At 43.0% G+C, this 21,641-nt stretch overlaps 1 protein-coding gene across 1 annotated transcript in view; it reads left to right on the plus strand.

Annotated features, from left to right (window-relative positions):
* The window catches only part of LOC126273117 (probable cytochrome P450 6a13), a 60,912-nt gene that overhangs the window by 30,379 nt on the left and 8,892 nt on the right, over positions 1 to 21,641 (plus strand). The window contains exons 6-7 of the mRNA XM_049976569.1: positions 5,771 to 5,992; positions 16,579 to 16,830. Coding sequence (XP_049832526.1) covers positions 5,771 to 5,992; positions 16,579 to 16,830 — 474 coding nt within the window. The remainder of the gene's footprint in view (positions 1 to 5,770; positions 5,993 to 16,578; positions 16,831 to 21,641) is intronic.

A 21,641-nucleotide genomic window follows, 5' to 3' on the forward strand; every position in this document is an offset into this window, starting at 1 on the left:
AGACGCATCACAGTGAAGGAATCGTCACGCTACGTTGGGACAGGGGAAGGAAGTGTTTGCAGAATACTAAAAGTGTTGGCGTTAGAAAAGGTTTGTGCCAGGTGGGTTCCCAGGATGTGGACAGTGGCTCACAAAGAAACAAGAAAAACCGTATGCAGCGAACTTTTGGAACAGTACGAGAATGGTGGGGATGAATTTCTTGGAAGAATTGTGACAGGTGATGAAACATGGCTCCATCATTTTTCATCAGAGACGAAGAGGCAATCAATGGAGTGGCATCGTGCAAATTCACCCAAGAAAAATATCAGAACCACAGCTACTGCTGGATAAGTTATGGCTACGGTCTTTTTCGATTCTGAAGGACTCTTGCTTGTGGACATCATGCCAAGCGGAACCGCCATAAATTATAATACATATGTGATGACACTGAAGAAACTTCAAGCTCGACTGTGTCGTGTTTGGCCACATCTACAAAAGCAGGATGTTTTGCTGCTGCACGACAATGCACGGCCATATGTCAGTCAAAAAACCGTGGAAGCGATCACAAAACTCGGATGGACAACACTTAAACACCCGACTTACAGTCCTGACGTGGCTCCATGTGACTATCATCTCTTTGGGAAACTGAAAGACTCTCTTCGTGGAACAAGGTTTGAAAATGATGACTCCCTTGTTCACGCTGCCAAACAGTGGCTCCAACAGGTGGATCCAGAATTTTACCGTGCGGGTATACAGGCGCTGGTTCCAAGATTGCGTGAGGCAGTTGAGAGGTATGGAAATTATGTGGAGAAATGAAAATATTGTTCCTAAATGATGTAGTCACACACTGTAAGACTTTCAATCATGTAAAATTAAAGATGGATTAAAAAAAAATAGTGTGCATTTTTTTTGGAGTGACCCTCGTAAAATCCTTGCTGCATTCAATTCCCGCACCCAGTGTCAATATTCTGAGGGAGAGTATTGGAAATGGATTTGACCAAATAAGGAAAACAGCAGGAGTTTCCCACGACATACTGCAAAGTATGAAACGCAGGCTCATGGGATGTATGGAAGCAGGAGGAGGTCACCTCGAGCAATGTTTGTAGACGTAAATGTGCTTGTTTAATTTATGATTTTTATTTCATGAATAACAAATATTTTCATACTTCCCTAACGAAGGATTTTGGAACACATTCTTACATGAACTTTTTGTAATACACTGTGACGGGAGGAAAATTTCGCACCGCAAAGGAATAACCCGTATTGGACGAATTGATTGTCTGTACACATCTAACTAATAGTAACCATTTCAGAAAAATTGGTGACTTATTCAAGACCTTGATTTATTCGAGACCTTCACGAGCTGAGCAATTCAATAAGTGTTGCTCCATATCTGGCCCCAGGTGTTGATTGATAGAGTTGTAGGATGTCCTCCTGAGAGATATCACGCCACTTTCTGTCCAACTGTCACATCAGATCGTGGAAGTACCGAGCTGAACAAATGCTGCCGCACCAGCATTTGTTCTTAAACAAAATACAACGGAAAAGCTACTTCAGAATAATATTAAACTACGTATATATTTGATTATGTCCTCTTTCAGTTTCGGAAGCTGTCAGTCTTTGTACGATTTTTTTATAATACAGTCGCACCATTATTGTCAGAGTTGCTTGTTATTTGAGTCTGGAAGGCAATCTTCCGAAACCGGTAGTGCAAGACTGAGAATTTCTCTTATTGTTGTAGCTGGAGAGTGGTTTACATTCGGTTCCTGCTCAGCTCCTTACAGACCACTTTGATCGCGGAGAAGTGTACTGCGACGCTCCATAGATTGTCTTGCAGACTCAGTGATGTGGTTGCTGTCGCTGCAGGGAGCTCGGGTTCGATTCCCGGCGGGGTCAGGGATTTTAACCAACCTCGAGATGACTGGGTGTTCGTGTTGTCCTCATCATTTCATCATCATTCATGAAAGTGGCGAAATTGGACTGAGCAAAGGTTGGGAAATTGTACAGGCGCTGATAACCGCGTAGTTGAGCGCCACACAAACCAAAATCATCACCATCATCATCATCATCATCATCTTCATCATCATCACTATGTCGCTGCGGGAATAGCTCAGCATAGCGCGGTCAGGCTGCTCTTACATTGCATTCAGGGGATCCATGCGAGAAGTTCATATTGTCCAATTCTTTGTCAGCAGACCTATCCCTGCTGCTGTGTATCATCTCTAATAAATAACGATAATGAAAAAACAAATTTGAGACAGAACCGAACAGTAAAGTATGCAAGTTTCGTGGTGAAGATAAAAATGAGCATTGATGTGTCATGGACTGTGCGGCTGGTCCCGACGGAGGTTCGAGTCCTCCCTCGGGCATGGTTGTCTGTGTTTGTCCTTAGGATAATTTAGGTTACGTAGTGTGTAAGCTTAGGTACTGATGATATTAGCAGTTAAGTCCCATAAGATTTCACACACATTTGAACATTTTTTTGAGCAATGATGTTTTAACAGCAAATGGCGTAGTACTGTGGGTGAATGGAACAAGTTTGTTTACAGACAAGAGCGTCGAAATTTGCACCGTATTTCCTCGGTGCAATATACGGTGTGTCTGAAAGTAATTAGATATCGAAAAAAGGTGTATAAATTCCACGTAGATGGTTCGAATTATGCTTAACAGAATGCATAAGGCTGCGCCGAATAATTCAGACAATGTCGGAAAGGTAGGAAACTGTAGCGACTGTAGAAAAAAAAAGGCAAAGGGAGTCTCACAGGATTCAATATTCCTCATATATGTGAATGATCTTCCACTTAACATTCAACAAGCGTAATTGGTACAATTAAGTTCTGCTACTTTTACTCTTCCTAGGACTGCTAATCTTGCAAACAAACATATCAACCTCCTGAGATATTTTGCATATTTCTACTCAGTAACATCGAACGTAATCATCTTCTGGGATTTCTCATCACTTAGAAAGAAAGTTTGATAACACAAAAACGAGCAGTAAGAACAATGTGTGTTATTCACCCACGTACGTCATGCAATTATCTCTTCAAAGTGCTGGGCATTTTAACTACTTCATCATAGTACATATATTCATAAATGAAATTCGTCATAAATAATCGATCACAATTTGAAAAATGTCAGACAGGTAGCGAATAAAGTTTCCAGCGTAATTTAAAATCATTTCTCCTGGACAATTCCCTCTATTCCATTGATGAATTTCTACTTAAAACTGTTAAACAGTAAAAAAAAAATGAAGTGTAATTGCATAAGTAGGACTAAAATATAATAATGTATTTATCAGTTTTAAGACCAATCATGTACACACATCCTGTAAACTGACTTGTTCCACGTCACTCCGACAACAGAAGCGTTCAAGTGATCTCTATGGTACATGTAACTAAGTAGCTAATTTATTGAAATTAATATCATGCCGACATTTATACAATGTAGACTCACACTTATAATTCAATGTAGGCGACTGTGACGTAGACCGCTCATCTTAAGCGCCTGCACATGGGATCCACATTCTTCTTGTGGATGTCGCTTGGGGTGTTTCCGAAGGCATCCAGAATCGATGGTTTCAGTTCTTGCAGTGTGCGAAGTTCGTCCGATACACCTCACATTTTGCACAGCCCCATAAAAAGAAGTCACATGGTGTCAAGTATGGACTTGTGCAGCTCACTCATGAGGTCCACTCCTTCCCAGCCAACGTCATGGAAACTTTTCTTCCAACCACGCACACACTAAATTTACTAAGTGAGGTAGTGCGTCTTATTGTATATGTCTTCGATGTTATCCCACGCAGCTATTATGGGCCAAACATAATTTACAATTATCTTCAGGTGGCGTTCTGTGATAACTGTACCGCACAGGATAAATGACCCAATAAGATTTGTGGCGTTCATTCCACACCACTCGGACACTTTTGGGTAGACTGCACCTTCTCCACTGTAGTAACACAAGACGCCCAGTAAAGGTATTTGTGTCGATTGAGAAAATCTCCAGTATAAATACGGCCTAATCACAGAACCCATCATTCACTCGCCATAGTCCCTTCTGCGATCATTCATCTAGTGTTAGCTGCAGAGTGTTATAAGGTTTCCGCATTCAATAAACTCACATACCACGTGCCTTGTGAGTCCACTTTCACGTGCTGCCAGATCTGTTGATTTCTAAGGGCTGCAAACAAACATTTCCTGCACAGACGCCACTTTATCATCAGGTCGAGACATGGATGGACGACCAGTTTCATCGAGCCAGTGGTCATTTGCATTCTGTGACAATTATTCATTGTCTATTAAAGCGGCAATTCTTTATTGTCTGTGAACGAACTGTGGCAATCACTCTTCGCTCACAGTACGTCACCATCTCTGCACCAGGACGATAGTATTCTACACTTCATAGCGTGCAGATCCTTGCTCGCTGTTGAACAGCCAGGCTATCAATCTTTTCAGTTGCTGTCCGTAGCTCCTCCTGCGGCAATCATTTGTACTGCAGAAAATGGTTGTGTACATAGTTCCGCGTAGTCAGCATGTACACAACTTTCCCACTAGAGCGCTCCCCGCTAAGCACAACAGCACAGGCGCAACGTTCGTCCGCCTCCGCATTACGAGATGGCGCTGCCATAGAGACGGACCAAATTCTGCTTCTGCCGATCTGCGTATTAATATGTAATGCAGCCAATGAGATTGCTCCTAACGTAGAACCTTTTCACCTCGCGGATCACACTCGCGCAGTGATACATGAACGCACAAGGTATTATAACGAGTGTACAGACCTCCGATTAGAAAGTCTGCATTTGTCTACACCAGTCTGTACCAGTCTGCATTAGTCTGTACCAGTCTGTACGAGTTCTATCTTTGTCTGTACCAGTCTATAGTCAAGGTTCAGTCTGCACCTAATAAGATTACCATATTCCAGTACATATCCATGAAGATAAATGTATAAACACTTTTGTCAAGTATCAGAGATATAAGTGAAAATAAGATTAACGTACCAATACCAAAGGAACTTCAGAATGTCAATTGTAAATAGCATCCAGAACCAAGTTAAGTAATTTTTATGCTTGTTATTATTTTAATAAATGTGCGTGAGAATTAATCAAGTTCTGTTTACAGTTGGTTACCGTCAATCTGCTACTCTAAGCGTGCAAGTGGCATTTCTATCGTCTGACCTAATGGCAGAAGATAAACATGCCACGATAAGACCACGAGAAATATTGCTGACACTCGTCTACTTCGTTAGAGTGACAAGTCAAATAATCTGATGGTGTGTGTACTGAAGGTCTTACTGTACGCACACCAAATGTAAGAAACGAGCGTACGCCGAAGGGAAGAAGTTGAACACAAGGGAGCGAGTGAAATGGAACAAATGCCAAGCATGGGGCGCAAGTCAGGCATGACAGCCAGTTGTTTGCAGCTGTATTTTTGCAAGTATGGCAATTTGACCTTGGTGCCAGCTGGCGCGTACCCGTGCCGTGAATGCAGAAATCCAGACCGATATGTACACGCTATTTCCATTACGATTCCATCGATTTGAAAACTTCTACAGCCATTATATAATAACTTGTTACTTTCCAGGTACCTATTAGATGAAATAAAAAATAAATGGATTGAGGGGAGGGCGTAATGGTTAAACGAAACAACACGGACACCAAAACACTTAAAAATATATACCTGGACAACCTCATATATTTTATCGGTGGAAATGCGGTTCACCCCCTTCAGCTGTCCTCGCGCCGCTGAACAACTGTTGTGTTCTGACTGACGAACCATTTTCTGTTCTTTCCCCGCAGAGTTGTCGATGGATGACGTGGCAGCCCAAGCGTTCGTGTTCTTCCTGGCAGGCTTCGAGACATCGTCGACCACGATGAGCTTCGCGCTGTACGAGCTGGCCCTCAACCCAGATGTGCAGAAACATCTACAAGAGGAGGTGGACGCCACGATGAAGAAGAACGATGGACAGCTGACTTACGAGGCCATCTCGGACATGCCGTACCTCGACAAAGTAGTTTCAGGTTAGATTCGCAACCTAGGTTCACTCAACCACGCAAGGAGTTTGGTAACTGTTTACTATTAGCCGTTATTTTCGTGCTCGGAAGTAATTGATAATGAAGAAGATGTAGGAAAAGATCAGTGCGGGTATTAATCCGTAACTTCTGCTCGAGAAAGACAGTGACTTTCCTCATTCATCAGCAGTTATTAATTTTTGTTGCGCCCGTTATGCGACTACCTAATATGTTTTCCACATATTTAAAGTTACGACATGCCTACCGAGTTCAGTTTCCAATTTTCTATAAAATAGTCTTTTTCCGAACGATTCATCTGATTTCACAAGGATAGCCTAATGATATATGAATCGAGGCTCCAGATTAAGCACAAATAGCTGATAAAATATTTAAAAAAATCCGAAAAAGCGCCACTAGATCTCACAGTCTGTGGTTTCCGTACAAGCTTAATTATGCATACAGGCAATAATAATATCTTGTGGCTCAGTACGCAATTATCCAATTAGAAAAAGACGACCTACAGTTTAACATGGAATCTGAACCACGTGCTGTTGTTGGCGATCTCTCACATCGTTGAGTGGTGGTGGCTAGGTCAAAACGAAGACTGAAAAAAATCCGTGGTCCGACCAAGACTCTCATGACGTCTCCATTTCCAGGCGATTTACCGCTACACCATCACGCCGCCCAACATGTATATACATAGTCGAAGTACATCTCTTGACGACAGAGTGTACGAGTATCATAGTATGGGACATACATGGCACTATCTTTTGACTGCATTTACTTAGAAGCTTAAAATTTTTACTCTGTGAGGGGACCGTAGACCTTAATATTAGACACAAATTTCCACTGGATACCTCTATCCGTTCCAGAGAAACAGGGGTTTAACAGACTGAGAGACAGACAGACGAACAACAAACGGCAAAAAAATATTTTTTGTGAGATGTAATTACAAATTAACAATTTTCGGATTTTTTTCCTTCACTTGTACCTACTGTGAAACCTTGCTTCTTGGCAAATTTTACGGTTCTACGTCAACTGGAAGTACCCTGGGTTTTGATGAGTGAGTTAGCAAGTATCAGATATGTGACATGAGTGGATTGATTTTTTACCGACTGAGATACGGAACCCTAAAAACATAAAAATAAGATTTGCAACACTATACCCACCTAAAAGACTCAGTTTCAGCGAGAGTCTCTAAAGTACTGCAGAATAAAATGTCACGCAAGGCAGCATTGCAAAACACATTTGTTTAGAAATGAGCAATCTTTAAACAAGTATTATCCACGAAGTTTTCTGTCGAACGTTGGCTCAGTAAGTGCTATAGTTTCTCTTGAACGACACAACACTATTAGTCACAAATCCCATGAAGAGGTACAGGGGATAGGCAAAATAATGTGAACACCTGTACTTACTTCGAAATGATTTATTAACAAGGGGTTCTACCCCCATTTGCATGTAATAAAGCTGAGATTCTTCTTGGAATACTCAAATATAATGTCTGTGTAGTCTCCAGTGGAATGTTACGCCACTCTTCGATCAGAGCCTCTTCTAGCTTTTGCAGTGGCGAGAGAGGCGGAAATCTGCTCCGGAGTCTGCGCCCCAATAAGGACAGCACACACATCCATGCCCGAGACAGGATTCGAACCTGCGACCGTAGCGGTCGCGCGCTTCCAGACGGTTGTAGACTACTGCTTACCCCATCCGTCAGATAGTTTTACGTATATACAGGAGAAGAGTGGCCGTAAGACACTTCCATGGGGCACTCCTGAAGATGCCATTGTGTCTGAGGAACACCCGTCTTGAGGGACAACTTCCTGAGTTCTGTTTCTTAAAAAGTCTTCTAGTCATTCATATACACTCGCAAATTTGTGAACAGTCTGAAGTGGGACATCGTGTCAAACGCTTTCCGGGATATGAAAGCTGCCTGTTGTCGTCCATCAATGGTTCGCTTGAAATAGTGTAAGAAAAGTGCAAGGTGAATTTCGCACGAGCTATACTTTCTAAATTCGTACTGATTTGAGGACAGAAGCCTTTCTGTCTCAAGGAAATTTATTATATCCGAATTCAGGACATTCTCAAGAATTCTGCAGCAAACTTATGTTACGGATATTGGTCTGTGTTTTTGACTCTCCGTTCTGGTATCCTTTTATACGGGAGTCAACTGAGCTTTTTTAAAGTTGTTTGGTACTTCGCATTGGGAAAGGGATTAACGAGAAATGCAGGTTAAATAAGGGACCAATGTCGGAGACCACGCTCTGTAAAACCGAACTGGAATTCCATCAATCTGGTGATTTTTTCTTGTTTTTATATTTTTTTATATTTTTTGCACTATATCAGGTGCTTCTCAAGTGCAGGAATGCCTATTTCTATGTCCTCCATATTGAAGTCTGTGCGACGTCAAACCATTGTATGTCTTTTCGATCCTACAGCGTGAATTATTTTTTGATGTTCAACAGAAGCACACCGACAAACTTCAAAGAACTCAGGAAAATACTTGTCAACAGACCACTTCTTCTGCAGCAAACGTGACTTATAACGCTGGCGGAATACAGACTGAACTAGCAATTGACTGACATCGTTCAGAACGTTAGGTGGCGTCTAATGAGTTCATGCGTACCACAGCCGTGCTATAGGTGCCCCTATGTGCAGTGACTGCAGAGACTTCGACACTACTCCTGTTACCTACTGAGCATAGGGGTTTCATCCTGTAAATTAGAAACGCTGCAGCGTCGTTGGATGTCGTTGCCAGCCATGGATTGCTACCTTCAGTTTGTTTCTCATGACGTCCTCTACAACCGAGCGAGGTGGCGCAGTGGTTAAACACTGGACTCGCATTCGGGAGGACGACGGTTCAATCCTCCGTCCGGCCATCCTGATTTAGGTTTTCCGTGATTTCCATAAATCGCTCCAGGCAAATGCCGGGATGGTTCCTTTCAAAGGGCACGGCCGACTTCCTTCCCCGTCCTTCCCTAATCCGATGAGACCGATGGCCTCGCTGTCTGGTCTCGTTCCCCAAAACAACCCAACCCCCTCTACAACTCCCCCCTCCCAGTCCACCACCCCTCCAATTATGTTGGTATATTTCTGTGAGACCTTGCGTATCGCACATCTTTTGCAATAACATCTGTATCACCCTAAAAAGAACTCACCTATCATCTTTGGTGCCGAACCATTGTTATGTATTAAGAAAAGCTGCGAATCTAGATCATATAAATTTATACTTGACAAGCAGTCCATCGTGCACCACATAACGCTAGTCGTGGTTCTGCAGAACGAAACAGAATTTTGGCGATGTAGTGAGTTTGTCAAAAAGTAAGGACGAGCTGTATCAAGGTTTTATTAGTGTTAATTGCGTCCGACATATAAATTTGGCAGGAAGAGAGGCACCCCCCACCAGCCCCCCTCCCTCAACCATCACCACCACCAACGAAAGTGGTCGCGGTAGTTCGCTGGCACGCGGCCATTATACAACCTCATCCAACTTCATCGCAGGATCACAGGGCCAAATAGCGTAGGCAACATATATGGCGAAAAGATGGCATCGTAGGTTAGTAGCAGTTTTCGTGGCTCTGCAGAACGAAACAGAATTTTGGCGATGTAGTGAGTTTGTCAAAAAGTAAGGACGAGCTGTATCAAGGTTTTATTAGTGTTAATTGCGTCCGACATATAAATTTGGCAGGAAGAGAGGCATCCCCCACCAGCCCCCCTCCCTCAACCATCACCACCACCAACGAAAGTGGTCACGGTAGTTCGCTGGCACGCGGCCATTATACAACCTCATCCAACTTCATCGCAGGATCACAGGGCCAAACAGCGTAGGCAACATATATGGCGAAAAGATGGAATCGTAGGTTAGTAGCAGTTTTCGATAATTTATGTATTTATAGAAACCTTATAAATACTTTACTGTAGTATGAAGTTGTTGCATGACAATAGTTCAATGTTCATTTCCACTGACATGTCGTTAACTCTTGGCTATTCCTGAACTATGACTAGAGTGTCCAGTTGGGCTCCCCTTGACTGTGACTCTATACAAGATTCTGTTGCCGTATTGAGGTACTGCTGATACTGTACTCGATGCCGTACTGAGTGGAACACTGTATTAGCTTGTATTCGCGTTTGGCGAATGAAGGTTCACTTGAGAACTATTTGTAACACACAAGGTGATGGAATAAGACAGTTCGTGACGTGGGAGTCCTCATTACGGTGCGCTTGAGTTTTAGACACCTCAGTGCTCTTTAATGTCCGCTGTGTCCCGTAGCTTCTGGGGGTCACAGCAAGATGTGTTTCTCACGTTCAAATGATTCCTGGTGGTAACTGTTATACTCTGTTGACGAGTGTGTGTGTAGTTTGTGGCTGAGGGCTATAATCCAGCAACTGTGAGAGCTGAATGGGATTATTTTCCTACTGTTGGTAGTAGGTGCCGCAGATGGCTGGATTTTTTTTGGGACTGCTCGTAAAGCAGTTCTTCTAACCGTTTCCCTGAGAAAGTAAACTGCATTGGCATTTCTCATATTTAATGGGAGGTTATTGACTGACTTAAAATTGTCCTTTTATGATTTTAGCATTTTTATACTTAGTACTGCTGTGTATGTAATCGGAAATGAGTCCTTAATAGGTATAGTTATCTGTAAGTCTGTATATTACATTATTGCATATTTTGGAACACATCAAGGAAAGAGCTTTCTATTTAATATTGTTGTTACGTTCTGTCAAATACCGACGGAAAGTTTAGTTAAGGTCACTTTGTATCTTTAGTGCCTCACGCCTCTAGAAGTCATGAGCATGTTCGTGACAGAAACATCATGTACGGTAAGTTACATATTTGACACAATACAGTCAATTCCATTAGTTAAATTCGGCCTTTGCTAAGTTCATTTTGTATGTGAGGTATTCTTCAAGAACATACTAAGGTTCAAATGGTGCAAATGGCTCTAAGCACTATGAGACTTAACATCCGAGGTCCCATAGACTTAAACATAACTAACCTAAGGACATCACACACATCCATGCCCGAGGCAGGATTCGAACCTGCGACCGTAGCAGGAACACACTAAGGAAATACACTTTGTTTCTCACGGATATTTCCGTTACTGCGCAAGAATATTTCAAGCCTGGTTCAGAGTTTTGTGTAATCTACACGATATTACTAAATTACAATTATTATTAACGTCTCTGTAAATCATTTTCACCTTTCCACTCAATGGACGTAGAAATGTGCATTACGTTACTTTGCTATACTGCTTGACAATTGCTAACGAACAACTGCGTACTACTGAGGAACAACCGATAATTACTACGGAACACTCGACCAATGACAATAAAAGGAAATGTAGAGGGCGGGACGCGTTAAATGCAGCAAAATCTGTACACGAATTCTCTGTATGCGTTCAACATTTCATGCAGTACGGTGGATGACAAAGGTTGTTGTGGGATCGATAAGTGCAACATTCCCCTGAGGTACGGCAACATGTCTCCAAGACATCATTTGAGTGCTTACGATCGTGGATGAGCACTTGGACGGCTCGAAACAGGTCAAATGGTTCAAATGGCTCTGAGCACTATGGGACTCGACTGCTGTGATCATTAGTCCCCTAGAACTTAGAACTACTTAAACCTAACTAACCTAAGGACATCACACACAATCATGCCAGAGGCAGGATTCGAACCTGCGACCGTAGCAGTCCCACGGTTCTGGACTGCGCGAAACAGGTCAGAGTGTCACTGCTGTTGCAACAGTAATGGGTGTGTCCCCAAAATGTCATTTCGCGATTAATAATGGTCGCTGAAGTTGGAAATGTTATGCTAAAGCATGACGGTCGCCATAGAAAGACTACTGCACCACAAGAGGAACGATACATAGCCCTAGTGACGAAAAGGCATGTACATCCTAATCCTAGGCAGATCGCTGCAAACCTCGCAACTGCTACCGATATACGTGTCTCTGTCAGCACCGTTCGCGACTGGTCTTTATCCTCGGAAGCATGTTACATGCATTCAACTTCAACGTCGACAAAAAGTGTGTTGGTGCAGGTAGCATGTTGATTGGGGTCAACAGCAGTGGTCCAGAGTGATGTTCTCCGACGGATCCCGCTTCACTGTGGCAAATGATTATAGCCACCAGTTAGTGTGGAGAGAGAGGGAACACGTTACACACCACAGAATGTTCATGAACGTTATGGTACGGCCTAGGCGTTGTTGTGTGGACAGGTATTATGCACAATGGCTGAACACCACTGCATATCTTTGTGCGAGGTACTGTTTGAGCACAGTGGTATTGCATGGAGATTATTCTGGATCATGTCCGTCAGTTTAGGGGTAGGGTAGGTCCCGGATTCGTGTACATGCACGACGCTGCCCGGCCACAGAAGACAGACAAGGTGTTGGAGTCACTGGAAAGCGAAGACACTGAACATTTGGAATGGCCTGTGTATTCACCGGACATTTAGAGCACGACTGGGATGCTCTCGGCAGAGACATTTCTCAACGAACACCCCCTCCCCGAACCATGCAAGGATTGAAAACCACCTTGATAGAGGAATAGCATAATATTCCCCAAAAACTCTCAAAAGTGTACTAGCCAGCTTGAATAACGTGTGCAAAATGTGAATTAGTGCCAGAGGAGCGATTATTCCTTATTCGGAGTCCAATGTCGACATTTATCTTCGGAACCTGGCCTGTATCAGACATGAACGTTCTTTATGCCTGTTATGCTGCTTTCCCATGTGGTGAAAACTCTACCACTTTTCGTTATAAACATACCACCCCACCTCTATTACGTATTTTCTGTGTTTAATGTAGTTCGTCATTGGCTGTGATTATTTCTGTCCAGCAATGTCTCTGTTTCGTCGCAGTTTTTAAGCAATGCGTTACTTATCTACTCCACTGTCACGAAACATTATTTTTTCGGACTTGAAGTCCTGTTGAAAGTAATACTCGGTTATCACTACAAATCCCCATAGTGCAGCCGGCCGGGGTGGCCGAGCGGTTCTAGGTGCTATAGTCTGGAACCGCACGACCGCTACGGTCGCAGGTTCGAATCCTATCTCGGGCATGGATGTGTGTGATGTACTTAAGTTAGTTAGGTTTGAGTAGTTCTAAGTTCTAGGGGACTGATGACCATAGATGTTAAGTGCCATAGTGCTCAGAGCCATTTGAACCATTTGAACCTACCTTTGGTGTAATAAAGTGCAGTATAGAATAATAGTTGTTCTTATCTTCATTACAAAGACACGTCTGAATATGCTCTCCATGCTAGTCTATCCTGTAGAAATATCTTCAAGTCTGCACAACCCCTGCAACTCGTATCCACTTGAAGCTCATTTTATATAGTAAATTCCTCTCCCTCTCCAGTTTTTACTAGAATAGCGCAAATAACAGTTGCTTAATGTCTCGGGATGTGTCCCATCATACGGTTCCTTCTTTTACTCAAGTTGTGCCGCAATGCCCTTTTCTCCCTGGTTCGCTCTTCATTAATTATTAGATATACCCACAATCCTCTGCCTTCATCCGTAGTATCACGTTACTAAAGCTTCTATTGTCTTCATATAGAGATTAACACTTAAATTTAAACTATCTATTAAAATATTTCTCTTTCTCAGAAACGCTTTTCTAGCTATTGCCAGTCTACGTTTTCCATTGTTCTTTACTTCTACAGTCATCAGTTATCTTGCTGCCCAAATAGCAAAACTAGTCTATTACTTTTAATGTCTGATTTCCTAGCTCCCTCGACATTATCTCCCCTAAATTTACCACACTCAGTTACCCTTTCTTTTACTTTTGTTAATATTCATCTTGTGTCCTCATTTCATCACACTATCCATTGTGTTCAACTGATCGTAAAGTCCTTTGCCGTCTCTGCCAAAATTACAATTAATCTTGTAGTTTTAATTTTTGGCCGCTAACTTTAATTTTATTTCCAAATTTATCTTTGTTTACATTTATTGCTTGTTCAGTGAACAGGATGTATAACATGAGGAACAGTTTAGAGCTTTGCCTCACGTCGTGATCAATTACTGCCTGTCTTTTATGTTCTTCGTTTTTATTACTGCGATCTGGTTTCTGTACAAGTTGAAGATAATCCCTCGCTCTCTGTACCCCTGCTGTCTTAAGAATTTAAAGTTTGTGTTCCTGCTAACATTTTAAAAAGCTTTCTCTGATTTTACAAGCGATATACCGTGAATGTAAGTTTATTTTTCTTCAGTCTGCCTTCTAAGATAAATCAGTGGGTCAGTATTGCCCCTTGCATTCCTAGATTTCTCCAGAATCCAGACTGATATTATCTGAGATTGGCTTTGATACTCTTTACATTTTTCTGTAAGCATTTAGTGTTAGTATTTTGCAACAATGACTTAGTAAACTGATAGTTCTGCAGCACTCACACGTGTGAGCACCAGCTTTTTTTTGGAACTGGCATTATTAAACTATTCTTGAAGTCCGAGTGTATTTTGCCTGTCTCATACATGCAGTGAAAGGGTATAAGCGCAGATATTTCTATTGCTGATTAAGAACGGTCTATTGAATGGCCTTACATCAGTGTTTACGTCATTTGGAGGCTACTAATTATGGCTATTATGAGTCTTATAGTTTTACATTGTGTAGTATCTCCAAACACATGTGGTAAGATGATTATTTTCCCCTGGGCGGAGGGTCGAGTGTGGACGCATGGACGCAAAATGGTTGAGGGTACTTAAGTAAACACACACAAAAGTATCTGCATTTATAGCCATTACACACTGTATGTACAGGGTGTCCCTCCTAAGGGTAATTTGGAAATTTGTGATACGTTCCTATGGGACCAAACTGCTGAGGTCACCGGTCCCTAGGCTTACACACTACTTAATCAAACTTATACTAACTCACGCTGAGAACAACACACACACCCATGCCCAGGGAGGACTCGAGTGGTACCGCGCCAGGCGGCATGGACGTCGAAGACCCCTAGAGGTCTCTGCACCATAGCGCCGTAAGCCGTGGCGGCGCGCGCCTCCTGGCCCACGTTTAATGTGAGTGCGCCACAGTGGAGCACGTGGTCCCATTGGCCAATAGCGGCGAGCCCCCGATCATGTATTTAAGCACCTGCCTCTCGCTCAGCCAGTCCTCTCCAAACTCGGCCCTCTGCTGCGCCTTCACTGTTGTGTCCCCCTTACCCCCCATCTTTACTCCTTTCATCTCCTTTCCCGAGGTGGCTTCCATCAACTCCCCCTCCTGGATGATGCCCTCTCTCTCTCTCCATTTATCCCTCCTATAAACTCTGATCCTCATCTCCCCCTCCTTTCCTCTGTCCTTTCCTCGGGCTCCCTCTTCCCCCACTTCCATCCTGTTTTTTTTTTTCCCTGCCCACCCTCTCTGTGCATCCCTTCCAGCCCCCACACCACCGAGTCTTTCGAATTCCCCTCCTCTGCCTTTTCCCACTCCCTCTCGTGTGTGCCCAGCCTCCCTCTCTTATGAGTCCTCGTCCTCCATCTGCTCCTTCCCCCTCCCCCCACTTTGTTTTCCTCTCCTTCCCCCCATTTCTTTCCAGGCATCTGTACAGGTCCCCCCCGTCTGGCCTCGGCTGCGGTGTGTCATATTTGTGCCAACTTTTTAATGCAATGTTCAAGTGAGTGTTGAGTGTTGTGCATCTTTCACAAGTGTGTGGTTTTTATATCTCTTGCGAACAGAAACCAGGCTGTCGCCGTGTTTTTTAATTGTCTGTCTATTATTTTACCTGTCTGCTTTCTGTGTATTTTATTAGCATCACCAACCCTTTGTTTTATGTTTTAAGGTCCAATTTTTCACCATTTTACCATATAAGTCACCGATTTTATCGCCTGCTTTTATTATTTATTAATTGCATTTTTTAAACAAATTATGTAGGCTGAAGAGCGGCGTACTAATCTGCTGTAAGCCCGCCCTCTTCGAGGGGAATCGAAATTCAATAAAGGAAAAAAAAGCTCAGCCAGTCAGTCTAATCTTTTTGTGCATCTCTTGACATCTCGCCTCGACAAGAGACAGCGTGTTTACCGTTCTTTCTTTTCTTTACTAGTGAACGTCTTGGATTCGTTTGGTTGTCTCTGCCACCCCGTTGCTTCTTGCTTGTTGTCATCGTAAGGTCTCGCTCGACCGTCCGTCGTTGTTTCGTGGCCGTCCTTTCCGTTCATCTGTTTGTTCGCGGGACGCTCTTCGTTTGCTCTCACCACGCTTCATTCTCGGCCACCCCGTGACCATTCCAGTCGCGGTTACAACACCAGGTGCTTTGTTTAGATGTACTTTTTTCAGTGTTCTGTCAGATTCTCCTCGCAGTGTCCCATCTCTCATCTCATCTATGTGGTATCTAGATCTGACATAATACACTGATGTAATACTGCAACACAAATGTTGTTATAGAACATGGAACCTTTATATCAGTTAAGTTGTAATGGATATCAGTATTGAGACCATATATGAGTGTGTTAAATGACCTACTGCTCACAATATCAGCCATAGATAAGTCACTAAATGTGATAGGATGAAAAATGTGAAGAACATCTGATGCAAGAAAGTATGACTGCTGTTTTTACACTACAACCCGTCTAGAGTAAGCACCTGGAAAACATGTTTTTTCATTGCAGAAACGCTAAGGATGTATCCACCAGGCGCACTCCTTGGTCGCAACTGCACAAGCCGCTACCAGTTCCCTAACAATGGAGTCACCGTGGAAGAAGGGACGCCAATCTTCGTCCCAGTCTATGCCCTGCATCACGACGCTGAGTACTTCCCACAGCCTGAACGCTTCGACCCCGAAAGGTTCTCGGAGCAAAACAAAGCAGGGAGAAACCCATATGTGTATCTGCCTTTCGGCGAAGGACCGCGCAACTGCATAGGTAAGTCACTTCCTTGTCCATTCTTTTTCTAGCCGTTCAGTTGTTCTAGCTAGATGTGATTTTTAGCTTTTTAAGAAATTAAATTTTGGTCTCTGCAGGCCAATGTTCTTTATAGAATCATTCACATTAATCAGAAACACTTATGCCAGTTTTTCCCTTGGATCCATTTTGAGGCCTGCAGATTAGCTCCTCCGTTTATAAGTAAAGGAAATAATTTCCTAATTGAGTCTGCAATAATTGTGGATTTTTTGCGAATGAAGCTGTGTAGATAACGCAATACAATTATTTATGCACACTACCTGATCAAAAGTATTCGGAAACCCCTACGTAATGCGAAATTGACTAGTACCTGTCACGAGAGGTTGAATCTCCACTGTAAACGCAGGGGGAAGTATTGTGATGTCACTAGAGAAGCTGTAACAGGAGAATGGGTCAGTCAGGAGAGACTACTTTGGATATCACGGGAGTAAAAAATTAATCAGGGACATTTGAATCCTTCTAAAGCTGCCCTAGTCGGCTGTTAGAGATGTGATTAACGGAAACGCGAAGAAGCAGCCACTGCTAAACCCTAAACCACGAGACCACTTGTACTGACGAACAGAAAATGTCGAGAATTACGGAGGGTAGGTGTATAAAATCGCACGAAATCAATGGAAAAAAACCAGCCTTGAGTTCCAAAGTGGTATCAGGAGTCCAGGGAACACAATTGCTGTACGGAGTCAGAAAGAATGGTATGCAATGGTCCAACTGTTCTTCATAAGCCACACATTTCTGTGGTGAATGCCGGCCACTGTGACCGAGCGGTTCTAGGCGCTCAGTCCGGATCCGCGCGACCCCTACGGTCGCAGGTTAGAATCCTGCCTCGGGCATGGATGTGTGTGATGTCCTTAGATTAGTTAGGTTTAAGTAGTTCTAAGTTCTGGGGACTGATGACCTCAGATGTTAAGTCCCGTAGTGCTCAGAGTCATTTGAACCATTTTTCTATAGTAAATGCTAAGAGACGCTAGGACTGCTGTAAAGGACGCCACCCACTGGCTAGTGAATAACTGGGAACGAGTGCTTTGTTGTGATGAATGATGCTATATACTGTGGTAATCCGATGTACAGGCTGTGAGTTTGACGAATGCTTTGAGAACTTTACCTGCCATCACGTGTATCTATATCTACATCTACATCCATACTCCGCAAGCCACCTGATGGCGTGTTGCGGAGGGTATCTTGAGTACCCTTATCAGTTCTCCCTTCTATTCCAGTCTCGTATTGTTTGTGGAAAGAAGAATTGTCGGTATGCCTCTGTGTGGGCTCTAATATCTCTGATTTTATCCTCATAGTCTCTTCGCGAAATGTATGTAGGAGGGAGCAATATACTGCTTGACGCCTCCGTGAAGGTATGTTCTCGAAAATTTAAAAAAATGGTTCAAATGGCTCTGAGCACTATAGGAATTAACATCTGAGGTCATCAGTCCCCTAGAACTTAGAACTACTTAGACCTAACTAACCTAAGGACATCACACACATCCATGCACGAGGGAGGATTCGAACCTGCGACTGTAGCAGTCGTGCGGTTCCAGACTGAACCTTTCGTGATTACTAAATGATCCTGTAACGAAGCGCGCTGCTCTCCGTTGGATCTTCTATATCTCTTCTATCACCCCTAGAAGCTTCAGTAAAGAACGGAGGAGGTGGTGTTATGGTCATGCGGAGTTTTTGGTGATTCGGCTGTGGTCCCGTTATGGCGCTGAAGAAAAGGCTAAATGAGGAAGGATATGAACGCATGTTACAGCACTGCGTTCTGCGTACGGTAGACGAAGAGTTCAGAGACTTTGATTATCTACACCAGCTAGACAATACACCATGTCATACAGCAGAATCTGGGAAGCAATGGTTTATGGACAATAAAGTCCCTGAAATGGACTGGCCTGCCCTGCCCGGAGTACGGGCCTGAACAAAATGAAGACATTTAGGATGAGTTAAAACTTCCGACTTCGCTTCTGACCCCTACATCACCATCTACTCTGTTCCCGGCTCTTGAGAAAGAGTAGCCTGGTATCCTGGAGAGATATTCAGACATCTTATTGAAAATGTCTCCCACCAGAGTTCAAGCTGTAATAAAGCGGAATGGCGGTCAAACCTCGTATTGGTGCTCAATAAAAGGCGTCCGGATACTTTACATTAAAAAATGAAATGTGCGTATGGCATTTTTCGCCAGGAGTCCCCTACCTGGGACTTCAACCGCCTGAGGCCACTTGGGCGACTGCCACGTCGATGATGATGAAATGATAACACACATATCCAGTCTCGATCGGAGAAAATTCTTATGCTGATCTGGAATAGAACTCACGACGTTGTAATCGAGAGTCAGTAATGCTAACTGCAAGACCAGAAGCTACTGAGGCTTTTGATCAGATAGTGTGTAGCATTTCGGCGACTGACATCGTCATTTGTGTAATCTAAATTAAATGAGCATAAAATTAGAGGCATTAATTATACATTGCCATGCGACAAAGGGGAGATCAAAGCGTCAAAGAAATTCCTCAGCGGAACATAGAGCTTGTAAAACTAAGTTCCAGTATCAGTTTAGGAAAACCTATTGTTAAGTGGGATATCAACAGCAAACTTGGCTGAAAAGTTTAGAGAAATACGGCCCAGACGTGGCTCTGTAAGGGGATACGTTACCTTCATTTTTGGTCGTATACATATAAAGTAATAGATCTTGTATGGGAATTTGTAATTCACAATCATAAAACTACCATCCCAGCTGAAATGTAAACTGGTACAATTTTACAAGCATAAAACTATTGATTTAAACGGGAAAAATTTCACAATCATGAAATTAGCATTTCAGGTGCAATAACTTAGAATATTCGTGATTTTTCAGACTGGTTATAAGTATGAGACAGGCGAACTACTCTCAGACTTCAAGAAGAATGTGATAACGCCGACTCCAAAGATAGAAGGCACTGACAAGTGTCAATATTACAGAAGTACAAGTTCAATAAGCCATGGTTGCAAAATAGTGAGACGAATCTATCCCCATTAGTCTCATACAGTCAGTGTACGGGCGCCGACAACCGTGATGTTGAGCGCTTTAGATATGCAAGAACAACAACAGCAACTAATTATTTACAGAAGAATTGAAAAACCCGCAGAAGCCGACCTCGGGGAAGATCAGATTCAGGAGAGAAGTGGGAACATATCAAGCAATACTGACACTACGGATTCTCTTAAAAGATAGGTGAAGGAACGGCAAACCTACGTTTCTAGCATTTGTAGACTTATAAGGGAATGGTCCAGTCCAATATGTCGAAACCCACCGCGAAAGTTTTCGCACGGGAACAATACATCAAAAGAAATGCACTGTCAAAATTTTAGCTGCTATCGCGGACTACAACTTTTTTTTTATTAAGTTACCAACTTTTGCTCCACGAAAACCCTATTATGACAATGGTTTTTACAGCCCTTCCCGTCTAGCGCGGGACCGGCGCATAAGAGAAGACAACGTAGTGCCGCATAAAGTGAAGTCCAAAGCACACACACGCCAATCTTAAGCACGTAAAACACACCAAGAGTGTATCAAACCATTAATATGTTGAATAACTTGCAGTTCATATCGACAGCTAAACTGTTGCAGACGTAATTGTTATACATCTACATCTACATGACTACTCTGCAATTCACATTTAAGTGCTTGGCAGAGGGTTCATCGAACCACAATCATACTATCTCTCTACTATTCCACTCCCGAACAGCGAGCGGGAAAAACGAACACCTAAACCTTTCTGTTCGAGCTCTGATTTCTCGTATTTTATTTTGATGACCGTTCCTACCTATGTAGGTTGGGTTCAACAAAATATTTTCGCATTCGGAAGAGAAAGTTGGTGATTGAAATTTCGTAAAAAGATCTCGCCGCGGCGAAAAACGTCTTTGCTGTAATGACTTCCATCCCAACTCGCGTAACATATCTGCTACACTCTCTCCCCTATTACGTGATAATACAAAACGAGCTGCCCTTTTTTGCACCCTTTCGATGTCCGCCGTCAATCCCACCTGGTAAGGATCCCACACCGCGCAGCAATATTCTAACAGAGGATGAACGAGTGTAGTGTAAGCTGTCTCTTTAGTGGACTTGTTGCATCTTCTAAGTGTCCTGCCAATGAAACGCAACCTTTGGCTCGCCTTCCCGACAATATTATCTATGTGATCCTTCCAACTGAAGTTGTTCGTAATTTTAACACCCAGGTACTTAGTTGAATTGACAGCCTTGAGAATTGTACTATTTATCGAGTAATCGAATTCCAACGGATTTCTTTTGGAACTCATGTGGATCATCTCACACTTTTCGCTATTTAGCGTCAACTGCCACCTGACACACCATACAGCAATCTTTTCTAAATCGCTTTGCAACTGATACTGGTCTTCGGATGACCTTACTAGACGGTAAATTACAGCAACATCTGCGAACAATCTAAGAGAACTGCTCAGATTGTCGCCCAGCTCATTTATATAGATCAGGAACAGCAGAGGTCCCATGACGCTTCCCTGGGGAACACCTGATATCACTTCAGTTTTACTCGATGATTTGCCGTCTATTACTACGAACTGCGACCTTCCTGACAGGAAATCACGAATCCAGTCGCACAACTGAGACGATACCCCATAGCTCCACAGCTTGATTAGAAGTCGCTTGTGAGGAACGGTGTCAAAAGCTTTCCGGAAATCTAGAAATACGGAATCAACTTGAGATCCCTTGTCGATAGCGGCCATTACTTCGTGCGAATAAAGAGCTAGCTGCGTTGCACAAGAGCGATGTT

This window comes from Schistocerca gregaria, chromosome 5 (assembly GCF_023897955.1).
Source record: "Schistocerca gregaria isolate iqSchGreg1 chromosome 5, iqSchGreg1.2, whole genome shotgun sequence".
In the NCBI taxonomy this organism is placed as follows: Eukaryota; Metazoa; Arthropoda; class Insecta; order Orthoptera; family Acrididae; genus Schistocerca; species Schistocerca gregaria.